At 45.0% G+C, this 22112-nt stretch overlaps 1 protein-coding gene across 1 annotated transcript in view; it reads left to right on the top strand.

The window, feature by feature from the left end:
- Positions 1-9007: 9007 nt before the first annotated feature.
- The window catches only part of GMPR (guanosine monophosphate reductase), a 36271-nt gene continuing 23166 nt past the window's right edge, over positions 9008-22112 (top strand). The window contains exons 1-4 of the mRNA XM_027451263.3: positions 9008-9468; positions 13915-14034; positions 14733-14816; positions 16450-16623. Coding sequence (XP_027307064.1) covers positions 9382-9468; positions 13915-14034; positions 14733-14816; positions 16450-16623 — 465 coding nt within the window. The 5' untranslated portion in view covers positions 9008-9381. The remainder of the gene's footprint in view (positions 9469-13914; positions 14035-14732; positions 14817-16449; positions 16624-22112) is intronic.

The following is a 22112-nucleotide window of genomic DNA, read 5'->3' as shown; positions in this document are numbered from 1 at the left end:
ATGGTATCTTATATTTATATCACACCTTTCATCCTGAAGGATCCCAAAGCACTCTGCAAACCACATATGGAAGTGACTTCTGCCTTTGCTGAAATAGGGACAGTGGTGCGAAACATGCCAACTCTTTTAACTTCAAGGAACAGCACTGCTGCACGGCAGCTTGGGACAAAGGGAGAGACAGGTGGGCAAAAATCAATATGCAAAGCAACAGACAATTTGCTGGGCAAGGATGTGGGGTAACAGACTGACAAGATGCAGCGTATTCCAGAAGCCTTCATTATATTAATGCGAAGAGATTGTAACCAGGATGAGTGCCTTACTGGCTCTGGGTGCTGCATACCCTCTGGGACAAATCATGGTTTTGTTCCACAGAGCTTTCCAGAAAATGTACTGTGCACAAGACTAAATAAAACCCAAGCAAAGCAGAGATCTTGAATTTAGCCCCTTGTTCTCTAACAGGAACATAATTTTTCATATTTATTTGTATTTTCCTGACAGAATGTGTATATCTACCGCTTGTAAGGGCTACTTCATTACCACTGGGGAATAGATTTTTAAATATACTTGTTCACAGGAGAAAAAAAAATGCTAAAGAGGGCAATCGACAAGATTTGATCCGTGGGTTTCAGGACTATGCGTTTATCCTAGACACCCAGCAGTGTGTTAGATACAAGCCAACAGCTACAGACATGCATCTAGAGTGGCCCCACATGCGAATAATCTTTACTTTTTAAACAGCCCTGCAAAACCGGTGCGTACTTTTCTCCAGCCTGTGCATTAAATTTTCCCTTCCCGTTTTATCATAGTGATACAGGAGAATATTTAGCAAGGTTTAATTTGCTGTGGGAGAGAGAGGCAGCGTTTTCTAGGTCACTTTAAGAATATCTTTAACATTAGTCAGCGAGGAACTACGGGTAAGAAAGGCATAGCAATGACAGCGTAGTCGATGTTTAACATAATCCCTGTGTAGGTGTGTTAACAAAACAGCATGTGACGGCTGATGAATGCAGCTTTTCTCTACATCACCCTAAACTCTTAAAGTGCGGCATAGGTCCAAGCCAGCCAGCTTTTCTATTTTCCCATGATAAGAGGTAAATTACTTTGTGTTCTGCAGAAGGAAAACTCCCGGGCCAAGCGTACAAGGCATTTAAAGTTGTGGGAAACATAATGTGGAGTTCAAAAGACACAGAAAAACCCTTCACAACTAGTTCAGGTTAAAATTGGAAAAATCTACTTTTATTTATTATTTGCGGTGATTAAAAGAAAGTGCTTAATACAGACCAAACGTAATGTAAAACTATCAGCAATGTGGGTTTTTTTGCCTGTAGATGGTGCAGTTGGGCAGCAAAGTTTCAAAGTTTTTCTTTAAATAAAGATTAAACTGGGATCAAGAGCTAGGCATTACCAGATGTTTGCAGTTTAGAATCATTTTTTTTCTGTTCAGAATTCTTAGCAAGATTTCCACCCAACAGAAAAAAGTCATGGAAAGCCCGGAAAATAAAGAAAATACCATTTGGCTATACAATGCCTTTTTATTAATGATGTGCCTTTCATTTATCTCGTATAGCAACAGCAGTGTGCTTATTCAAACAGGCTTTGGGCACCAGCCCAAAGAAAACAATCACCAGGGCTAAAACAGACAATGTCCTGACCCTTCTTGATAAGCAGGAAATGGACTTTCAGGACCTCAGTCTGCCTTGCTCCCGAGGGGCTGACCAAATCAATGGTGTCAAGCCTAAGGGAACTATTTTTACTTTTCAATGCACAACAGTATCTGTGTTAACCACCTCGATCCTGAGTAGCACAGACTCAGGGATAACCTTAGAGCTCACCAGTTCCACAAGAAATAGATAACATAAGGGGAGCAGCAGGTTGATGCAGGTACAGTAAAAATTAAAACACACAAAACAAACAAACAAACAACCCAAGCCAAAACAAACCAATCAAACAATAAAAATAAAAATGATTTTAAAAGGCAAACAGCAATGCTAGTATTTGTGTTGCTTGTATAATACTGTAAAATCAACTGCTTGTGAGACAAAAGGATTTGCACAAAGGACGGCTTGATTCCAGTGTTACCCTCTCCTTGCACAAGCAGGTTGAATTAACAGTAGGCTAATATTCCAGGCTAATAATGATGGATGAAGTTCAGCAGCAGGCTTACATTCAAGCTTGAATGCAGACATCGGGAGAGAGGGATATTGCCAGACCCAGGAGAGTTTGGCTTGTTGCAGTGAAATTCGCATGCCCTGTCATGACAGTAGGTGATCTGCTGACAAGAAGAAATCAGCTGCTATGCAGGCAACACTCAAAATTTGCTTTTGACAAGTTGTTCTCAGCCCAAATCCTTCTTGTAGGTGTGCATAATTACTTTTATTCACTTTCAAAATATAATTTGTTATTTACTGAGGTATTTTTGCTATCTAACTTAGCTAGATTGGCCTCTTACAGAGAACATGGTTCAGTAACTTTTGGAAAATCCTGGTACGTTAGCTTAGGTCCAGCCCAGACAAAAAGATCTCCATCCCTCTAGTCTGAGATGGGGAGGCCATGTAGCCAGGCTGTCAAATAACTTTAGAGGACAGCAGATGCAAACACATGGACACGCGTGAGGCCCAGGCCCAAAGCAAAAGTCTGTGAGAAGAAAATATAGGAGAGGCCTTATAAGTGCCCACCAGGCACCAGAAGCCTGGAGAGCCATGAATGTCACACCAAGGGACTTTCTCAGAGCTGTAAGGAATAAGAATACATAGGGCCTAATCCTAATGATGCTAATGGGAGTTAGCATTGGCTGCCTGAAGTCAGCTTGCTCTAAATGCCAAACCCGTGTAGGTAGGCTACAGCACTGTGCCACTTCTCCCTGATGAGTATACCCCATGGCCTGTTTCACCCCACAGTGGTATTAAGTAGGGATAACTCCACTGCAGCTAGTAGTTTTACTGCTACAAGGGCAACGCGAGATCATAATCACAGTTCGGATGTGTAACTTGCATGTGATTTTACTTTATCGTTCGATTTGTCTTTCCTTGCCTTTCTCTCATGAAACGGAGCTTTAACGATGCGTATGGCCAACAAATGAAGAATATAATGACAAGAATATTTAAAGCCTCTTGCGATCTCATAACAGAAGATACTCTGTAATGGCAAAGTAATGTACAGAGCCACAGGATGTGGCAAAGGTCAGCAAGGACCACTCAAGGTCATCTAGTCCAGACAGGTTCAGCTAAGGCAGGTTGCCCAGGACCATGTCCAGTCGGGTTTTGAACATCTCTGAGGACAGAGACTCCACAACATCTCTGGGCAAACTCTGTCAGTGTTCTACACCCCTCACAGGCATCAAAAGTGTTTTCTTAGATGGTATTTTGTGCATTTCAGTCTGTGCCTCATTCTGTCAGTAGGCACCACTGGGCTGGCTCCATATGCAGAGCTCTGATGCAACAACATAATCCCTCCTCCATCCTGGGAGTTGGCTTAAAATTTCCGTGGAAAGAATCTCACTTTCTTTTACAGTACACAGGAGTTGGATGTGATTTGTAGATATAATCAACTCACAGTGGATAGTATATTAAGTTTTGTCCCACTTGAATAAAATCCACAGACCTTTTTCATAACACTAAAGCCCTTTAGTACACCAAACTGGACCAGTGCAGGGCCATATGCTCCACCATGCCATGGCCCATACTCTTTAATTAATATCATGCTCCTTTGGACAAGCAGGCCAGCCAGCATTCTGCCAGGTAGTCTGAGCACAGTTCAGGGAACAGCATCAGACTGCTTCCAATATGCTGTAGGAGTGAAAGCCCCTGAAGCTCACATGTGGCATCTGATAAACAGATGCTACAAGCAAGCTATGCTCTGTCCTTGGCCTTGCAAAGACAGAAAATGGGCTTGGTCCATTTTATTTACAAATACAGATGGACTCTAAATGTATTTCATAAGCTAAGGAAGGTCAGAGTCTCATTAATTATTAATTGATCTGACTACTTATAATTAGCATTTTAAACTTGCTGAAATCAAAAGGTATGGATACTGTCATTTGCTCAGAAGCAAATTCTACCTTGAATAAGAAGGTGTCCTGCTGAATTCAGCTTGGGCCTGGGGCTTAGATCCTGATTAGTAGTCTACCTTAAAACCTTTGATTTTAATGAAAATGCCTATGGCATGAGTCTCTTCTCTTCATAACAAGTGATCCTTGTGCACATGGCTGAAGTCTGCTTGGTACAGCTATGTAGGTCAGGGGTGTCAGCCCCACTCCTCCCAGTTCTGCTGACTATCAAGGCCAGCAAAAGGCATGGTGTAGATGCTGTAATACGAGTGATAGTTCAGAGAAAGTCCCTTATCTCCACATCCAAAAGAAATCTTCTGCTTGCATTTGCAGGGTTTGCTGAGTTAGGTCTCTCAATCCATCTGCTGGTGAATGTTTTTCAATGTAGCCAATGTAGCCCAAATTCAAACAGAAAAATAAAGGAGATTTAAATTTCCCAAGCATACCGATTCTCTGTAAGTGAAGCACCCTCATCACACACCCTGCAGCATGTTGCTCTTTCCAGATGCGGGATTTTGTTGGCAAGTTGTGGCACAGTTTGTGGCAGCACTTGCCAGCTGAGCTGTGCTTTCACTACTGCTCACCACAGTCCATAAATAAGCATGCTGTTACAGGCTGTCTGCATGGAGCTGTATGAGGCTGTAACATTTTACTGGGAACCACAGCAAAGAAGTCAGCATGTGCTTCAGTTGTGTTAGCTGTGCATCAGCTGTGACCATCAAGCTATGGGTTTCCGTTGACAAATAATGACAACCTCATTCCTTAAGGTTATCACTGAGCGGCTGTTTCATTACCAAGGGGTTGGTGAGGAAGTTACTCTTATTCAAATAAGAAGAAAGCTAAGCATGGATAAAAAAGGGCTGTTTTTAATGCCACATACAAATAATCTGGTACACCGCAAGTGGAAGACTGACCTCCAGCTGGACTGCATGTCACTGAGCACAACCCTTTGAGCCTAGAGGTTCACTCAGTTTTCAGTCTACTTCATTGTCATTTTATCTAGACTGCACTTCATCCATTTGCTGCTGTATGGGAGTCTGTCAAAAGCCTTGCTAAAGTCAAAATAAACAACATTCATTGCTCACCCCTCATCCACCAAATAAGTAATTTCATCATAGAAGGCAATTATATTAGCTGAGCATTATTTTGTCTTCATAAATTCATGCCAACTACTTCCAGCCACCTTCTTGTCCTTCATAGGTTTGGAAATGTTTTCCAGGATTATTTGCTCCATCGCTTTTCTGACTGGCCTGTCATTCCTCCCCATCCTCCTTTTGCTCTTCTTGAAGAGGGGAGTGCTATTTGCTTTCTACAGCCCTCAGGAACTGAACACCATGATCTTTCACAGCTAATCTAGAATGGTGTCACAGTGGCATTGGCCAGCTCCCCCAGCACCTGAGTGCATCCCACCAGATCCCATCAACCTGCATATGAACATTTTAAATATTTATGAACATATGAACAGTTTAAATATTCCCTGAGTCAATTCTGCTCTGCTGAGGGTAAGTCTTCATTGTTCCTGACTTTCCACTGGTCTCAGAGGCCTGGGATTCCTGAAGGCAAGTCTTTCCAGGGAAGACCAAGGTGAAGATGCCAATGAGCACCTTGGCCTCTTCTGTGTGTTTGTCACTAGACCCCATTTGTGAACTCATTTCTATTACGAAATACAACATCATTTACAATTACAGTAACAGCATGAAGATCACAAGGATAAAAATAACTCTTAGGTAATCATAGGCTGAAGTCAGATAGGCATTTCTTCTTGAAACGTGGTATTATGATCACTCCTCCCTCTTCTAAAACACCACGTTTAGGAAACGGTCAGAAGACCTAAGAAGTGACACCTGCATTGTCTTCAGAGTTCATTGTTCCATCTGTTCTTAGGCATAAATGTAAAACAACCCAGTAGAGAAAAGAGCAGCTCTGAAGGAAAGTAATTGGGATAATTTACATATGCTAATCTCTGAAATCAGTAGTAGCTCATTTGTACTTCCAGTATAAATACCGGAACTGCATACAACCTGGCTGAACAGCCTTATCTTCCAAGCACAAAGCTAACATGGGATCACTGCAGATATAAAGAGGAATAGCAAAGACACATAAAGAGGTGACATTCATTTCTTCCTGCGAACTTAGTATGATTACTGATCATGTCCCTTCTGGTGACTAGACTTCAGAAAGGACACTGAAAAAGACAGAGATGGTTCAGCAAAAAAAAACATAGTTTTAATTGCAGAAAATATATCTTCAAATAAGAAAGTGGTGCATTTCAAACTTTGTAAATTTCCAAGATCAGAGCTGAACTGAGAGGCCAGACTAGTCTGTTGGTATGTGCACATGGGGTAAATACTGCATATTAGCAGATACTGTAATCTACAAAAAATAGCATGGCAAGTTCTGTGAGGGGAAATTGAAATGAAAATACCTGAAATGAGACATAGCATCAGGCATGGATTTTCTGGGGTTTACAAGTATCGCTGCTACTGATAATTCCAACTCCTACTCCCCACAACAGTGCTGATCTTCTGCATGCCTAGTGGCTTCTTTCTCACTTCTCAGCATCCCATGCCTGCCATGGGGAGTGAAGAGAAGATACGGTGGCAGGCAGTGACACAGAAACCATTTGTGTTTTCTCCATTTTCAGTGCTCTGCTACAAGTGTGCCACTTTCACAGGCCCCATTCTCATCATTAAAAAAATGAAGTCCCAGGGAACTACAGGCCAGTCAGTCTCACTTCTGTGCCTGGCAAGATCATGGAGCAGATCCTTCTGGAAACTATGCTAAGGCACATGGAAAATAAGGAGGTGATTGCTGACGGACAACATGCCTGACAAATCTGGTGTCCCTATACAATGGGGTTACAGCATTAGTCAATAAGGGAAGAGCAACTGACTTCATCTACCTGAACTTGCACAAAGCATTTGGCATTTGTTCTGCAAAATATCCTTGTCTCTAGATTGGAGAGATGTAGATTTGATGGATGGACCACTCTGTGCATAAGGAATTGGCTGGATGGTCACACTCAAAGAGTTGTGGTCAATGGCTCTGGATGCCATCCAAAGGGACCTGGACAGGCTTGAGAGGTGGGCCTGTGAGAACCTCATGAAGTTCAACAAGGCCAAGTGCAAGGTCCTGCACTTGGGTTGGGGCAATCCCAAGCACAAATACAGGCTGGGTGGGGAATGGATTGAGAACAACCCTGCAGAGAAGGACTTGGGGGTGTTGTTTGATGAGAAGCTTAACATGAGCCAGCAAGGTGTGCTTGCAGCCCAGAAAGCCAAACGTATCCTTGGTTGTATCAAAAGCACCATGGTCAGCGGGGCAAGGCAGGTGCAGGTGCTCACTGTGCTCTTGTGAGACCCCACCTGGATTGCTGTGTTCAGCTTTGGGGCCCCCAGCACAAGAAGGACATGGACCTGTTAGAATGAGTCCAGAGGAGGGCCATGAAGATAGGCTGAGGGAGCTGGGGTTGTTCAGCCTGGAGAAGGCTCCAGGGAGACCTTATAACAATCTTCCAGTACCTAAAGGGGGCCTACAGGAAAGCTGGGGAGGGACTCTTAACAAGGAGAGTAGTGATATGACAAGGAGTAATGGCTTAAAACAAAAAGAGGGTACATTTAGATTAGATATAAGGAAGAATCTAGTGGTGGTGAGGCACTGGTGCAGGTTGCCCAGAGAAGCTGTGCATGCCCCATCCCTGGAAGTGTTCAAGGCCAGGTTGTATGGGGGCAGCCTGGTCTCATGGGAAGCTGGAACTGGATGGTCTTTAAGGTCCCTTCCAACCCAAACCATTCTGTGATTCTATGTGTAAATGGTGGGAGGTGTGGTATCTGCCTAAAGGATAAATTTTATTAGCTGTCATATTGCTGAACACTGTGGAGAAACCACCAAGTGAACAACCTTTGTTAAACTGATGAGACTGATTGTAAAGGGTCCTGTTTCACCCACACATTTCTGTGGGAAGCAGCCACAATGCCAGCCTCTCAGGGAACATCTTGGGGAGCTGTGAAGTCTCAAGGCTTCTTAGAAGACTGATCCAAGGCCTCTAAACCTGGACATTAAAACAGCAAGCACCCAAATGTCTGTCTGCTGTGTAAAGCCTGGGCCTTGTGCTCAGTCTTACTAAATTATCTGGGACACTGGGGCACAGAGGTGTAAAAGAGCTTTGCTGGAGGCAGGGTGTTGACTGGACGCATGCAGCTTTTAGATAAAGAAGAAAGCACTACTTCATCGTGCAGTGCGGCTGAGGAAGGGAAGCCACTAACGACCTTCCCCTGCTTCAGTTTCCAGTCACTGATAATGCTCTGAGCAAGCGTGTCTCTTGCAAAGAAGCCCAAATTTAACTACCAACTGACTTCATAATTAAATAGACTTTAAGGCTCAAAGATCCCATGGAAGTCCTCTCCTATGGTACCCTTGTATCAGTCCCTGTGCCAGCTGATGTGGACTGGACCCAGCATGCCCAATTCTGTTGCTATGGGGGTTTTTCAACCCCCTGTTGCGTTGAAATAATATAAAGTCACAGATCAGGCTTCTCTGTGTTACGGGGAGCAAAAGAAGCTTCCTGTACGTGTATTAAAATTAGAATTTAACGGTGGCCAGCGGTGTGACTGCTCTCCTGTGACCAGCCAGCTGCATGTTTTTGGTTTTTAAGGCAGAAAACAAGCATCAGTGCTTTGCCACATTCGGGACCAGCTCGGGGGGCTCCTGCAGCGGGCCCCGCTCCACCACCCAAGCAGACCAAAAAGCTTTGTAAGGCAAACTTTGTGCCCCAAAACCACTGGGGGAACGCCACCACCCCATATGGCCGCAGCCCCCTCAGGGCCGCCTCCGGACAGGCCGAGGCGGCGGCCATGGGCCCGCCACCGTCCCCGGGGTGTCGGAAAAGGGGAGGGGAGACAAAATGTCGGCACAGCCCCCGCGGAAGGCTCCCTGGCAGGCTGCCTGCCGGCCGGCTGCACGCCACTCGGGCACACGGAGGCGCCATTTGCTCTGCCCTTGCTCTGCCCTTAAACCACCGCCGGTGCCCGCGCCTCGCCTCGCCCTGCACGGGCAGCTGCAGGCGGGCACCGCGTCCCCATCCCCGTCCCCGTCCCCATTGCCACACACGCACGGCCAGCGCCCAGCCCGGCGGAGAAGCAGGGGCAAGGGGCGGCCGGCTGCGCTCCTAATAAAGCGCCCTATAAATAGGCTCCGTGCACGGCCCTCGGGCTTTGGCCGCCGCGGCTCTGCAGGCGGCGCGGTGCAGCCCAGCCCAGCCGTGCTGTGCCGAGCCGTGCCGAGCCGGCAGGAGAGCTGGGGCTGCTGCAGCCTGACCCCCCCCCCCCAAAAGCAAGATGCCCCGGGTGGACGCAGACCTCAAGCTGGACTTTAAAGACGTCCTGCTCAGACCCAAAAGAAGCAGCCTCAAAAGCAGATCAGAGGTGGGGGCTCCCGGACCCGGCGTGCTTTCCCTTTGGCTCTCAGCCCCTCTCTGCCTTCCCTCTAACCCTCCTTCCTCCTTTCTTTCCCTCCCCGCTTTATTTTTATCCCCCCGGTGTAACGTCGCAGTGCCCTCCCCGCTCGAAACGCCCTTTGCGTGCCGGGGGGGTGATGGTTGCGGGTGGGTGCCGCCGCTCCGGGCAGGAGGGGGACGGGGTTGCGGGGCCACGCCGCTTTTTTGTAGAAAAAAAAGGAAAAAAATGAAAGAAAAGGGGTGTCGGGGGTGCTGGGGGCGCTGCTTGCTGCCGACAGGTGCCTCTGCGGGGAGCCAGAGGGGGTGGGGGGGCCGGGGTGGATTCGTCCCTCACAAGGCTCGGGGCTGCATGTCCCTGTTGCTGCTGCCAGCCCGGGTAGGGCTCCATGTCCCTGCAGGCTCTGGTGGCTGATAGCGGGGTACCCCTGTGGCTCCTTCTAGCAGAGGTAAAGAAAGACCCCCAAAAATGTAGTGGGGGTCGCCTCCACCAAAAAAATGTCTGCCTGAGGAGTGAAAGTGCCGTCTCGTTTACCTCACGTAACCCCAAGCTTAGGGAAGGATTTAGTTTGACTAATGAGGGTTGTGCCTTGTGCTGCAGCATGGCAAGGGGATTTAAGCTTTTCTGCAGGGGAAGCAGAGTGGGGAGAGAGGCTGAGGCAGATCAGGAGGGGTGGAAAGAGAAGACTGGGGTGGGAGGCTGAGGTGGCTGTGCTGGTAGGCAACACATTTCTAATCTTATACTTGTGAAAGTATAAGATTAGGGAGACCCTCTAAACAGAAACGTAACCTCAGGTCAATCTTGAGCCCTCTTTAAATTACAAGTAACAGCATCCAGGCTGAGTAACTCATCCTCACGTGTGGTTACCGCTCATCAGGCTTGTAGGCCCTTGCTGGCCATTTGCTTTCAGCACCTCCAGCCCCTCTTTTGTTTTCTTTTTCTTATTAAAAAGTCACCTGTTTGCTGGGCTGGCAAACAGGTGGAGCTGTGCTCCAGCGAGTGGCACATCTCTCCTGCTTCCAGCACAGCGCTTTGTATATTTAGCGGCGTGCAGGGCTGCCGGGAAGGGAAAATGATAGGGGGAATGTGAGCCGCTACGGCAGGGTTGTAGCAGGGGGCTGCCATGAGCTGGTGAAAGCATTTCAGACCAGAAAAAGTGCGTGTCATGAGGGGGGGGGGGTCAGTGAAAGCTGATGAAGGTTAAGAAATGGGACACCATCACTGAGGCTGTAGCAACAGGGATAAACAGCGAGAGCCGGATCTGAAATGGACAGCCCCAGTCTGCCTCAGAACAAGAATATAAATAAATAGTGCTGGCAGAGGAACAGAGGCAGCACACTACAGTGCCTGTTACCCAGCAAGCTGCTGCTTTGAAGCTTTTATCAGCAAGCGTCTTGCTTTTTTGGTGTGAATGCCTCATTTTGCACAAGGCTAGCTTTTTCTGCAGTAGCTGGAACTAAGTCAGCTTCTTTGGCAATTCGGGGTGTTTGCAGCTCTTCTTCTGGGTCTGCAGTGATGATACTTGATTGCAGTTCTGTGCACTGTCTTCATTATCCGTCACTGCATTTTCTGAGAGATACCAGAAATCTTAAAATTTGAATTCAAGTCTAAAATTGATTAAAGCAATAATTGGAGTGGGAGACTGTAGGGGCACAGCCTTGTCTGTCAGTGGCAGCTTGGTACTCATACACCCACGGACTTAGGCTCTGCAAGCTGTCCCATTTAAGTTCACCAGACAAGAGCCATTAGTTCATTAGTCTCCTAGTCATTCATTTAAATTTGTAAATTTAAATGAATCCAGGAAGCTTTAACAGACCAGTCAATGTCTCAGTGCTTTTTGAAGGTCTAGGTAGGAGTTAATAAATTTAATTAATTTATTTTTCTTCTGAAGGAACACTTACTGTTGTTGAAAAATGGCGAGCAATCCTAGAGTCTGAAGTTATTTTTTCCTAATGCATAGAACAATAAGCTATAAATTAGCTGTTGACATTCAGAAAAGAGATCTTGGAGTTGTGAATCTCTGAAAGCATCAGCAGCATTCAAAAAGGCAAAGAGGAGGTCAAAAATGTGACTAGAGGAACTAAGCATTACTTGGTGTGTTCATCTTGAATACACAGCTCTGATGGTCCCTTCACAAGAATATCATAATAGCTATGAAATACCAGAATAGCCACAGAGAATAGTAGCAAGGGTGATCAGCAGTATTGACTGCTTTCAACATGAGGGAAGAAAAATCTAGGCCTATCCAGTATGGAGAAGAAGAAGAATATACCAGGAGTCCACAAGTGAAGAGCAGAATGGAAAAGGTGAAACTGAGAAGTGGGTGCTGATTGTTTCTCACAAAACAAGACAGGAAACATTGAATATACTTAGGAGGCAAAGGTTATACTTTTCATATAATGTATAATTCATCTTTGGAAGCCATTGCTATAGGATATCAGAGAGGCTAAATGTATGAATGTATTAAAAAAAAAAAATACTGGGCAAATTCTTTGTCCGTGAGTGGCTATTGAGCACAGTGGGTTGGAGAAGACCTCTGGCTTCGAAGGTTTGTAAACACCAGTTTCCTGGGGCCTGGGAAGGTAGGCTAAGGAAAGAGTCTTTCAAAACTTGCCTTGGTTTTTATGTTCCCATCCCAGACATCTGGTACTGGCTGTTTGGAGAACTAGGGCACCACATAAATGTCTATAAATGTCTCCATGCCTGTGTGCCATTTCTCCTGCTCTTGTACAACAAAAGCCTCATTAGTGGAAGCCCTGCAATTATCCCACACAGATGCCTGCCTGCACAGTATTATCATTTGTGAGGATAATTGCATGAGATCCATCTAGCTGGTTGGCTAAAGGAAGTCAGATATGAAAAGTTATAGTAGGTGGAAGTGAGAATCACTGTGAGTAAGGGCCTTGCGTTTCCTGTGTAGCTTTGCATCTTGCCTCAGTCTTCTCTTAAACGTACTCTTCCATCTTCAGGTCATATGAAAGGGACTTTTTCCTCTGTATTAATGTAAGGTGATTGTTCTGGTGCTATTGTCTTCTGTAGGACTGTTTGCATGCTAGTTTTTCCCCCCTTGCTTCTTGTTAATAATTATATTATTTAAAAAAAAAACAGTGAATGAAATATATGAAAAGCCTTTCTATTTCCCCTTACTAACTTAAGCTGAAATTGCCATAAGAATGTTATGTCAGCAGTGATGGGTGGAGAAGTGGGCTTCTCTGATAGTGAGTGGGAAGAAAGGCAAGTCTCCAGTAAGATTTATCTTAGACTGTCCTCCGAAGTGACCCTGCCCTTATGAGCTTATACAAAGTGAGAATCTGTTTCATAATATGTCGCTGAGGCACTGATTTGTTTTCTCTCAAATCAGTAATAAAAATATCACCATATTAATCAGCCAGAATGTGGCTTGCAATATGACAAAGCTCAAAATATGCTGTAAATATATAATCAAAGTCCTTTCTTTTTTATATTGCTTCTTTTCTGGTGATGGATTTCAGTTCAGTCCAGGTCTCTGAGCCTTCCTGGATTAAGGAAGTGAGAAATAATCAAAACTATGGAAGAGCCTTCATTTTCACTGTGTTATTTCAGAGACTAAACTAATATCTTACTGTTGCACATTTCTTAGATTTCTTTTTCCTTTTGTGAGATGCTAAGTAGACCAGAGGGAACTGATGCAGCTTTGATATTACCTCTTGCATATGAACAAAATGCCTGATGTTATCGTAGTCATTTGAGGATGCTGAAGAAGAAACTGCTTTGAAGACAAAGGCTCGCACAGTTGTAAGAAATTAACTTAGAAACTAATTGCCTTTTGGTTTAATAAGCCAGGGTATGATTGTTCGTATTGTTTGGCAAAAGTAACAGGCAACCATATCCAAAAGTAAGAGCTTGATTTTGAATTATTATATTGTCATTTACATGAAAGAATGGGACGAATCCCTCTATGCCTTGGAATCAAGCAGAGCTCCAGCTCCGACTCCTGCGGAGTTAGGATTTCACCTCTCATTTCTCAGGCAGCCACACAAACATCTGATGTTACTTCTTGTTTAAGAACATAAAATAATCCACAGTTCCCATCGTCCTTTCTTTCCTTTCCTTATCTGTCTCTAACAAACCCCTCTGCCTTCTGTTTTTTTTTGGTTGGTTGGTTTTATTTTAATTTTGATCCTCTTTTTCTTCAGCAAGAGCTCTCTAACACAGAAAACAGTATTCCATATATGTATTTTCTTTGTTATTTGTAGGGCAGAAGTTGTAACAAAACAAGTAAATGAAATTTAGTGAAGCAGTAGTGGAACGAAAGGATTGGGCAGCTTGAGGAAAATTAAGAATCAGAGTCCAAATCTGATGTCGCTGAAGTCAATGGCAAAACTTTTGTTATGTTACAATCAATTACTGATAAGAACACGTGCCTTTCCATTGCAGGTTGACCTCACGCGCACCTTCACCTTCCGCAACTCCAAGCAGACGTACACGGGAATTCCCATTATAGTGGCAAACATGGACACTGTGGGGACGTTTGAAATGGCCGTGGTTATGGCTAAAGTAAGTCTTGATTCTCATTTTGGCTTTCGGAACCAAGTAGGTGGATGACAGTGAACAGCCTCATTCATTTTTAGCTATGATCGTTGAAGAATACGGCATGAGAAGCTATAAAATGTAGAGCAAGAAGGTTTCCTGTCAAAAAGCAGCTGTGCTTTTACAGCAGTGCAGTTGCCCAGAGAGAGGGATCCAGATTTTAGAATTTTAGTGGGGATGTTTACCGGGAAGGTCACACCTTGCACCTAGCTCAGCCTCAGGTGAGCTAGAGCCCACTAACCTCTAGAGCTTGTTTTTTCATGTGTATATTGTGTGCTTATCCAGAAAAATATGGTTAGCTGAGAAGGGTTTTATAAGTGTAGGTTCCTGGATAAAGCTGCAGCAGTCAGGAGTCTCTGGGTAATAAGCCTCTAGCCTTAAGCCTCGCCTTAATCTCTTGCAGTGCATAAACACATGCAAAATATTGACCACAACTCTATTAAAAAATGTCAGAAGCCTGGTCCTGAAAGGTTGTCTAACCAAGCTACCTTTGAAGAGACATTTAGAGTTGCCTGGTCCCTTACTCACTGTTTTTCACTGTTGCTGTTTCTTTCAAGCAAGATGACCCTATACTTACAATGGGAATTTCTGATATTCTGTTATGCCACAGCTGAGGGAAGGACGGCTATCTTGGACATTAATATCAGTTTTCTTATTTTTGCTAGCATGCAATGTTCACTGCAATTCACAAGCATTATTCCCTGGAAGAATGGAAGCTGTTTGCTGCCAATCACCCAGAATGCCTTGAGGTACATTTTCGTACTGTAAATTATTATGGTTTATTGCTCTGTTCTGAACTCGCATACAGTGGGGTCCCTTGGGAATACTGTCAAGTGAGGTTTGGGAGATTGGAGATATTTGCTGTTCTTACATGCATCCAGGGAAGTGGCTTGTCCTGGTTTAAAATGTAGGCTATGTGAGTCCATTATGAAGTGCTAATATTAAGATGCAAAAACAACAAAGTTTATATATGACTAGAAAGGAAACAGAGCAATATCCTGAACAAACAAGAAGGGTACAGCTAGGAAGAGGTCTAACTGCTAGCCTTTTTCTGGTGGCAGCTGTGGTAGTGCTGGTGATGGAGAAGGCCAAGTTCACGAATATGGATAACCTCAAGAAACCCAACAATGAACTGGCCCTGCATGCCCTTGTGGTAGGCAGAGTCATTGCTGTCAGGTATGAAAGCAGACCCAGAGCCTGTGGGCTGGAGTAGCCCGGGTGCTGGGCCCAAGCAGGAACAAGCTTTGGAAGTTGTCAGAGCACGCGTGTCCTTCCTTCACCTCCTTGCACCAGAGCTCACACTGTACTGCTACTAGCTGTGCTGCCCCTCTTGTTCACAGGGCCCTAGTACAGAGAAACACTGATTGCTAAATCTAAACACTGATGTAGGTTCAGACTTGTTCGTATCCAAATTTCTTCTGCGTTCTGGCAGGACCCGACACCAGGAGAGGCAGGAGAAGAGTGTTATCTAACCACTTCTCCTCCTCCGTAGTGTTCAGCACATTTTTGAAATGTGGCCTGTACAGAAAAGAATACAACACAGCTGCATTGTATCTTTACCTTTGCCTCATTTCGCAGCTATGTTATAAAGGCTATTGATTACAGGATTGTCTGAGAGCCAGCCTATCACTTAGGTTTGTCAGTGTGCCTTATTTGCCACCGTAGGGTAGAAAGTGATCCCAGGAATATCCTGTGCCTGAACACTTTGGCACTTAGATAGCTCTATGTGGTCTGTAATCGCTGGAGTAGGCTCTCCTAGTGATTAAATACTGACTTGTTCCGTGACCTTGGATTTCTGCAGAGGTTTTGTGGGCCAACAGCTGTGGAAACTATTTTGCTGTTGGAAAGAACTCATGTGAAGACAGAGGAGGAAGCAATCTGCTTGTTTTCAGTGGTAGCTGACCCTGCTTGAGCAGGGGGTCGGACTGCAATCTCCAGAGGTCCCTTCCAAGCTCAACTGTTTGTGTTCTTCTGTAGATCGGGGGGAGGGTTTGGTGAGCTGAATCCTGCTCTGACAGTACTCAACTGTTTTCTTGGACATACACCAGGTTAGGGCTTCTGTGTTTGTGTTATCTGAGAACAGCAGAACCTTCATCCATCCCAGGTAAATTATATTTGACTATGATAAGGAGCCTGTGAATCAAGAGCTCATAAAACACTAATTTTACTTCATTTTAGAGCCTGTAAACAAAACAGAGGTAATAAATTGGTATTACCAGGAAGGCATTTATTTCATATTGTATAGTAAGACTTTCATTGGTTTCCAGCACAGTTTTCCTTTGAAGTCCTCACAAGACTATGTGGAAGAAGAAATACAAAGCCTGTATTTAATCCAGTTTTTACAATTTCACGTTCCCCTTTGTTCTCCCTCTGTATTTCCAGCATGTAGCAGCAAGCTCGGGTAGTGGCAAAGCCGATTTGGACAAGTTAACAAGTATTCTAGAGGCCATCCCACCTATCAGATACATCTGCCTGGATGTGGCAAATGGCTATTCGGAACACTTCGTGGAGTTTGTGAAGTCTGTCCGTGCTATGTTCCCAAATCACACCATTATGGTAAGTGTGTAAAAAAAGGGTGGAGGGTGTGTGTGTGTGTGTGTGTGAATTCTGTCCAGGAACAGGATCCAGAGTTTGGCTGGTAGGCATCAGAATCTCTGTGGTAGCTCCAACAATTTCTGAGTCCTCATTTAAAAATAAAAGGGGGTGGGGTGGAGATAAAACACAAAAATAAATAAATAAAAAGATAAAAGCCTGGCTCGAACCTTTTGTCTTCCAGACAAATACATGTGGACTGATATCCTTCTGAGAATAGAGAGGGCAGCTCTATTCATCTCCCCTTTCAGTTCAGCAAGATGTTGGCTGAGCCAGATGACGGCTGTGTGATAAGATGTTGGCATTGTCAGTCTTCCACTGCTGATAACTTCTGTGGGAATGCTCAGTGTGTGCTCTGATACAGCAGCCTGATGTTGGCATGGCAGGCGGGGTGGATCCAATTTTTCTGCGGCTCACATCCTCCTTCCCACACCAGAGGCAACCTCTAATGATAAAGCGTGTGTAGGTTTATTCTGGTGATTCCAAGCTGAGGTTTGCTGTGGGAATGTGCCAACATTTCTGGTCAATTGAGGCCGATCGCTGTTCCCAGCTATTAGATCACTAGAAGGCAGCTAAACATAGACTAATCCTTGCTGATGATAAGAATCATAGGGGCATTGTGCAATTGTGGATGGGGTCATGAGGGAGCAAAACAGTCAGTGCCAGAGCTTTTCATGCCCCCTCTGTGGTGCTCCTGTCCTTTCTCAGAGCGCTAATGCCATGCTTCCTGTACTCCTGCTCTGAGAGTAGGGTGTTTGCATCAGCATGGGGCTGCTTGCATTAGAGCTGTACTTCTCCTGCTTGTTTCTCAGGGCTCTTGAAGGAATGAGTCTGAATTTGTTTCTGTGGAAGAGCAGAAATTCTCAAATAAGAAGCAGATTCTTAATGAGGCTACCAAACTTCCTTCACACCAGTGCAGCAAAAAAAAATGATGTGCTTAGGCAACACTTTCCTACTCTTTCATGCCATCCATAAAACTTTGCTCACAACAAAATAAATGCAGAGTAAAAATGGTCTGCCGTGCACAATCTGAGTAGGTTCAATAGGGAACTGCGTGTGCAAGCAGCTCAGGGAAGGTTATGTTCCTTCCTCCAATGTCAGAGGAAGGAAGGCAGTGTTCCTGCCTGCTGAATGGTGGTGGCACTGGAGGATGGAAATGGTCTGGAATGCCTGGGGGCTTCTGGGTTAATGTGTGCTAATAAATAGGCATCCTTCAACAGCTCCTAGCAGACTTTTTGGCAGGTCCATATTTCCCATGACTCTGGGGAGAGTTTTTGAAAGTTTGAAGTGATAGTTGTGGGCATTTTGAGGTGGCTACTTCATGCTTACAGCAGTGAGGGAAGGAGCTGTTTCCTTGCTTTGGGTCTGAAGTAGTGTCCCTAGTTATGTCATTACCCCAGTGTCTTTGGCTTGAGGTGTTGTGGGAGAAAGGGGCCTTAAATGACAGAGTTTATCGAAATAAACACAGCACAAACAAAAAAAACCCTCTTCCCTTCCTTGTCAAGAGTGGAGAGAAAACTGTGTCATCCCCTCCTACACCTCCCCACAGGCCGCTGACTTTGCTGGCTGAGGGAACTCAACCAAGGTGAGCTGCCCCAAAGGCACAGCTGTCAGTGCCAGAGTTAGTTATCAAGCCCACATTTTAGTCCTTAAGCTAATCTCATCCATTTCCCACATCTGTTAAACTACCTTCATGGATTCTCTGCTTCCGTGACTTAAGGTTATTCTTACTGACAGCACCACCTGCTTGAGCACATCTACAGCCCTTCCCCGACCGTGGCTCCTTTCTTTTAACATGGCTTAGCATGGCTCACGTGTTTCATCTCCTGCACAGGGATACATTTCCATTCCTAAAAGCATGCTAACAAACTTGGAGCATTCAAAACCCTTCCATTTTCCAAGGCCTGCAGAGGCCATGCAGTCGCTGGCAGTCTCCGATTCAGCAAGGCAGGCACACCTCTACCCCACCTCCAAACAAGGTTACCTCACAGCCCTGCACCAAGATGGCCTTCTGAAGCTATTCCTGGCTGAAATGCAGGAGCTTATCTAGGCTCTTTTTTTATGGTACTCTGGAAGACGTGTCCTGCTGCTACCTGTTCTCTGGCTGCTTTGATGTCTCTGTGCTGCGCCTGCAGTATGCTCTCTGCTGTTGTGGCTTTCAAACAAAAGGGTTAGCAGTTAAATACAAGGTATAAAAATAAAGGAGCTTTCTCATAGCTGAAAGTGATCTCCAGGACCTTGCAGGCTGTCTTGTTTGCTTTCCTCAGCACGACCATTCATTCCACAGTCAGCTGCAGTGCAGTACAAAACAGTAACCCAACCCCGGGTCTCAGGGAATATGTGCTCCCAGGGGCCGTGTAATGGGCTCAGCTCTGAGGCTGAAATGTGATGTGCAAGGCAGCTGTGATTAACGTGCTACTCTCTGGGGCTAATGCTCCAGCGTAGACGGAGGATGTGTCTTGTGTAACAGCTTTTCAAGAGCATGTTTTTCCTTTTTTTTTTTTAAATACTTGCTTTTATAATCACGCTACCTTATTTTCTTCTGCCTGGCTCTCACAGAAGCTCTTTTCACTCCTGCCTTTCATACCGCTTTACAAAGATCAATTCCTCTGTGAAACACAAAGGACAGGGAACACAAACAGGGGCACAGAAAGACAGCATGACTTGCCTTAAATTACTCATTAGATGGAAGATGAAGGAAGAAGCAGAACTCAAGTCTCCTGAGTGCCCCACAGATGTGGCTCTGGTCCTCAGAATGAAGAGTAATGGTTCAGTGGAGTGTTCTGCTCTAGCACAGCATCATGCATTTGGGCTGTGCCTCACACTGAAGTCTAAAGCAAAATTTCAGTAGACATTCATGATGGAGGGACAGAGCCTTTATATTACTGTAAGCGTAGTCCACATTTATTAATGTAATTATTGGTGGTACGGTTCTTCCATTTTACTGGAGGTCTGTTTAGCAAGCTAAAATATCTGTGCCAGCCAGCTTTGCCAAATATTTATCTTGATTTTTTTTTCCATTTTTTAGCGTTCTCTGTTCATTGCACAGGAAAAAAAAAAAAAAACATGCTGAAGGGAGCAGAGTGTAACAGGAAGGAAAAGGCTGGGGCAGGAGCACGCAGAGTCACAAAGCAGGAGCAGAGAGAAACAGCAGGGGCCAGAAACCACTGTTCCCCTTGCAGTCAGTAACTTTTCAGGGCCACAGTGGAGGCAGAATTCGGTCAGAGGAAGCCATGCAGATGCCTCCCAGTTTATCTCTGCAACAAGCAGCAGAGTCAGAACAGTTGTGGTGTTTTCACCTGGGCTGGAGTCCCAGAGTTAGGGGCCAGCTGGAGTCCTGGGTCAGAGATGGGGATGCTGCCAGGGCTGTTTTGGGTCAGTCACAGCACTACTGAGTGCAAACGCCCACCTGATGGCCAGCCTAGCAAAGGGCATCATCTCTCCATCTTACTGTAAAGCACCCCTTGCTTCTGTGGGTGGGAAGTGTCCTTTGGCAGCGTTCCTGATAGCGTGGAGGCACAGACTGTGCTTTTCCCTCTAGGAAACAAGAAGAAAGTTTTGAGAACTGTTGTCACAGTCTCTTCTCCCCAGCTTGATCCATTGCCATTTGTCAGCAGCCTTCAATCAGTGCAGCAGTGTTCCTGTCTTAGTCAGTGTGAGTTGATATTTATAGCAGGCTTTTATGAAGCACAGTATCAAATGCCTGCCTGAAATTCAGAGGCACTACCCTACTGCGTTCACTAATTTTATATCTCTGTCAGGGAAGCTGTAGCCTTTATAATCCTGTTAGGTGAAATCCTGATCCCGTCAAAATCAGCAGTGAAACTCCCTCTGACTTTTCTGAGGCCAGGACTTCCCTTGGGATTGACCCCCAGGTTGGTTATCCTGGGGCAGTGCTGGAATGAGCCGGGCTGACACTCACTGAAACCTCAGGCTGTGGGATGGTACTGCCAAATGTCATCCCGAGTGTGTAAGGCCAGGCCCGCAGCCAGGGCAGTTTGCTCCTAATAACTGGCCACATTGAAAGCATGCTGGTTAACCTGAGCTGCAGGGACTTCTCAGTTGCTACTGATGCTATTATTTTACTGCCGGGAGTGGCAAAGTTAGATTAGCAGTGGGGTAATTACGAGGGCATATCTCTTTCAAGAAAATCAGTTCTGCAGCAGATGAGTAATGCAGTGGTACGATAAGATGAGTGTGGCTTTTGCTAATACAATGCACCCAACAATTACTATGTTCCTTGACTGTTTCCCCAAATAGACTACAAAAAACATTGGCCATCGTGACTTCTTTGTACACGTTCCAATTACTTTACTTTTTATTGTTTAATTTTAAGGAGGTTTCATCTCTTCAGTCTCAACCTTTTTATATCCACCTATTTATTTATTTATTTATCATTTTTAGTCGTGTGGCTTTATCATGCTGGTCAGCCTTTCAAAAGCTCTTTTGCCTCTACTCAGCTGTCATGCTGGCCTCAGTGGTAAAACAGCTATTGCTCTCGTTGGAAGCAGAGTTCATCCGGATGCGAGAAAACAGCTTTCTCTGCTCTTCAGCTGCAATATTAGGGCCCTTTCACATGCAGATAGCTGTATCTCTCTGGCAGTGCTTTTTGTCCTCTCTGAGGTCTGGAAAAGGTATCTAAGGAAGCCTGTCATCGGCAGCTTGAAGTCTGCTATGTAGAGCTCCACGTCTTCCCTGAAAGTTTGTCGAGGATCTGCAGATTCAAGAAGGCTGAAACCACTGGTGTGTGCATATGCATTCCAGGAAAAAAATGTGTAATGGGGACATAAGTGCTTTTCCCTGCTAGGATGAGCATTTTGAATCAACATATGCAGTTACAACATTCTCTCGCAGTAACTTAACATTAAACGTCTGGTTAGCATTTCTGAAGAGACAGTTTGACAACCCGCTGTGCTCTGCTAATAAGACACTGCTGTTTTACTTAAATGTATATTTGATTCTAAATCTCATGGAGCCCCTGTTTGCTCGTGCTTATCACTCTGTTGCATGTACTCCAGTATTGCACCAGGTCACAGTGTGCTGCATGGGTACTCACCTGCCTTCCCAGTGTAACTGCTTCTCTAACGTAAGTGGCATGCTCTCTTGTCACCCCGCCTTGGCATGTGCATCACTTAGTATAGTATAACAAATTGCCACTGAGCAGAAAGGAAGCAGCACTTAGCTGGAAATGCAGTACCTATTACACGTTCTTTATTTCCCGACAGCTCTCTTTTATTCTTTCTATTTTTTTTTTTTTAAATCAATATCACGCAGTTTGGAGAAAAGTTAAGTGGTCCTGTGTCATACACCACAAATGGCTGCCTAAAAGTATCATTTTTTTTTTAAGTGCCTCAGGTGGTGGCTCGCCAGCTGTTTCAGGCTAATGAAAGGGGGAAGTAAAATTCATTAAAAATAAATAAATGGTGAATTAGAAGGCAAAAGTCAGTAAGTGG

Source organism: Anas platyrhynchos, chromosome 2 (genome assembly GCF_047663525.1).
Source record: "Anas platyrhynchos isolate ZD024472 breed Pekin duck chromosome 2, IASCAAS_PekinDuck_T2T, whole genome shotgun sequence".
Lineage (NCBI taxonomy): Eukaryota > Metazoa > Chordata > Aves > Anseriformes > Anatidae > Anas > Anas platyrhynchos.
The sequence above is the reverse complement of the archived record's forward strand: the minus strand, read 5'-3'. Positions and strand labels throughout refer to the sequence as shown.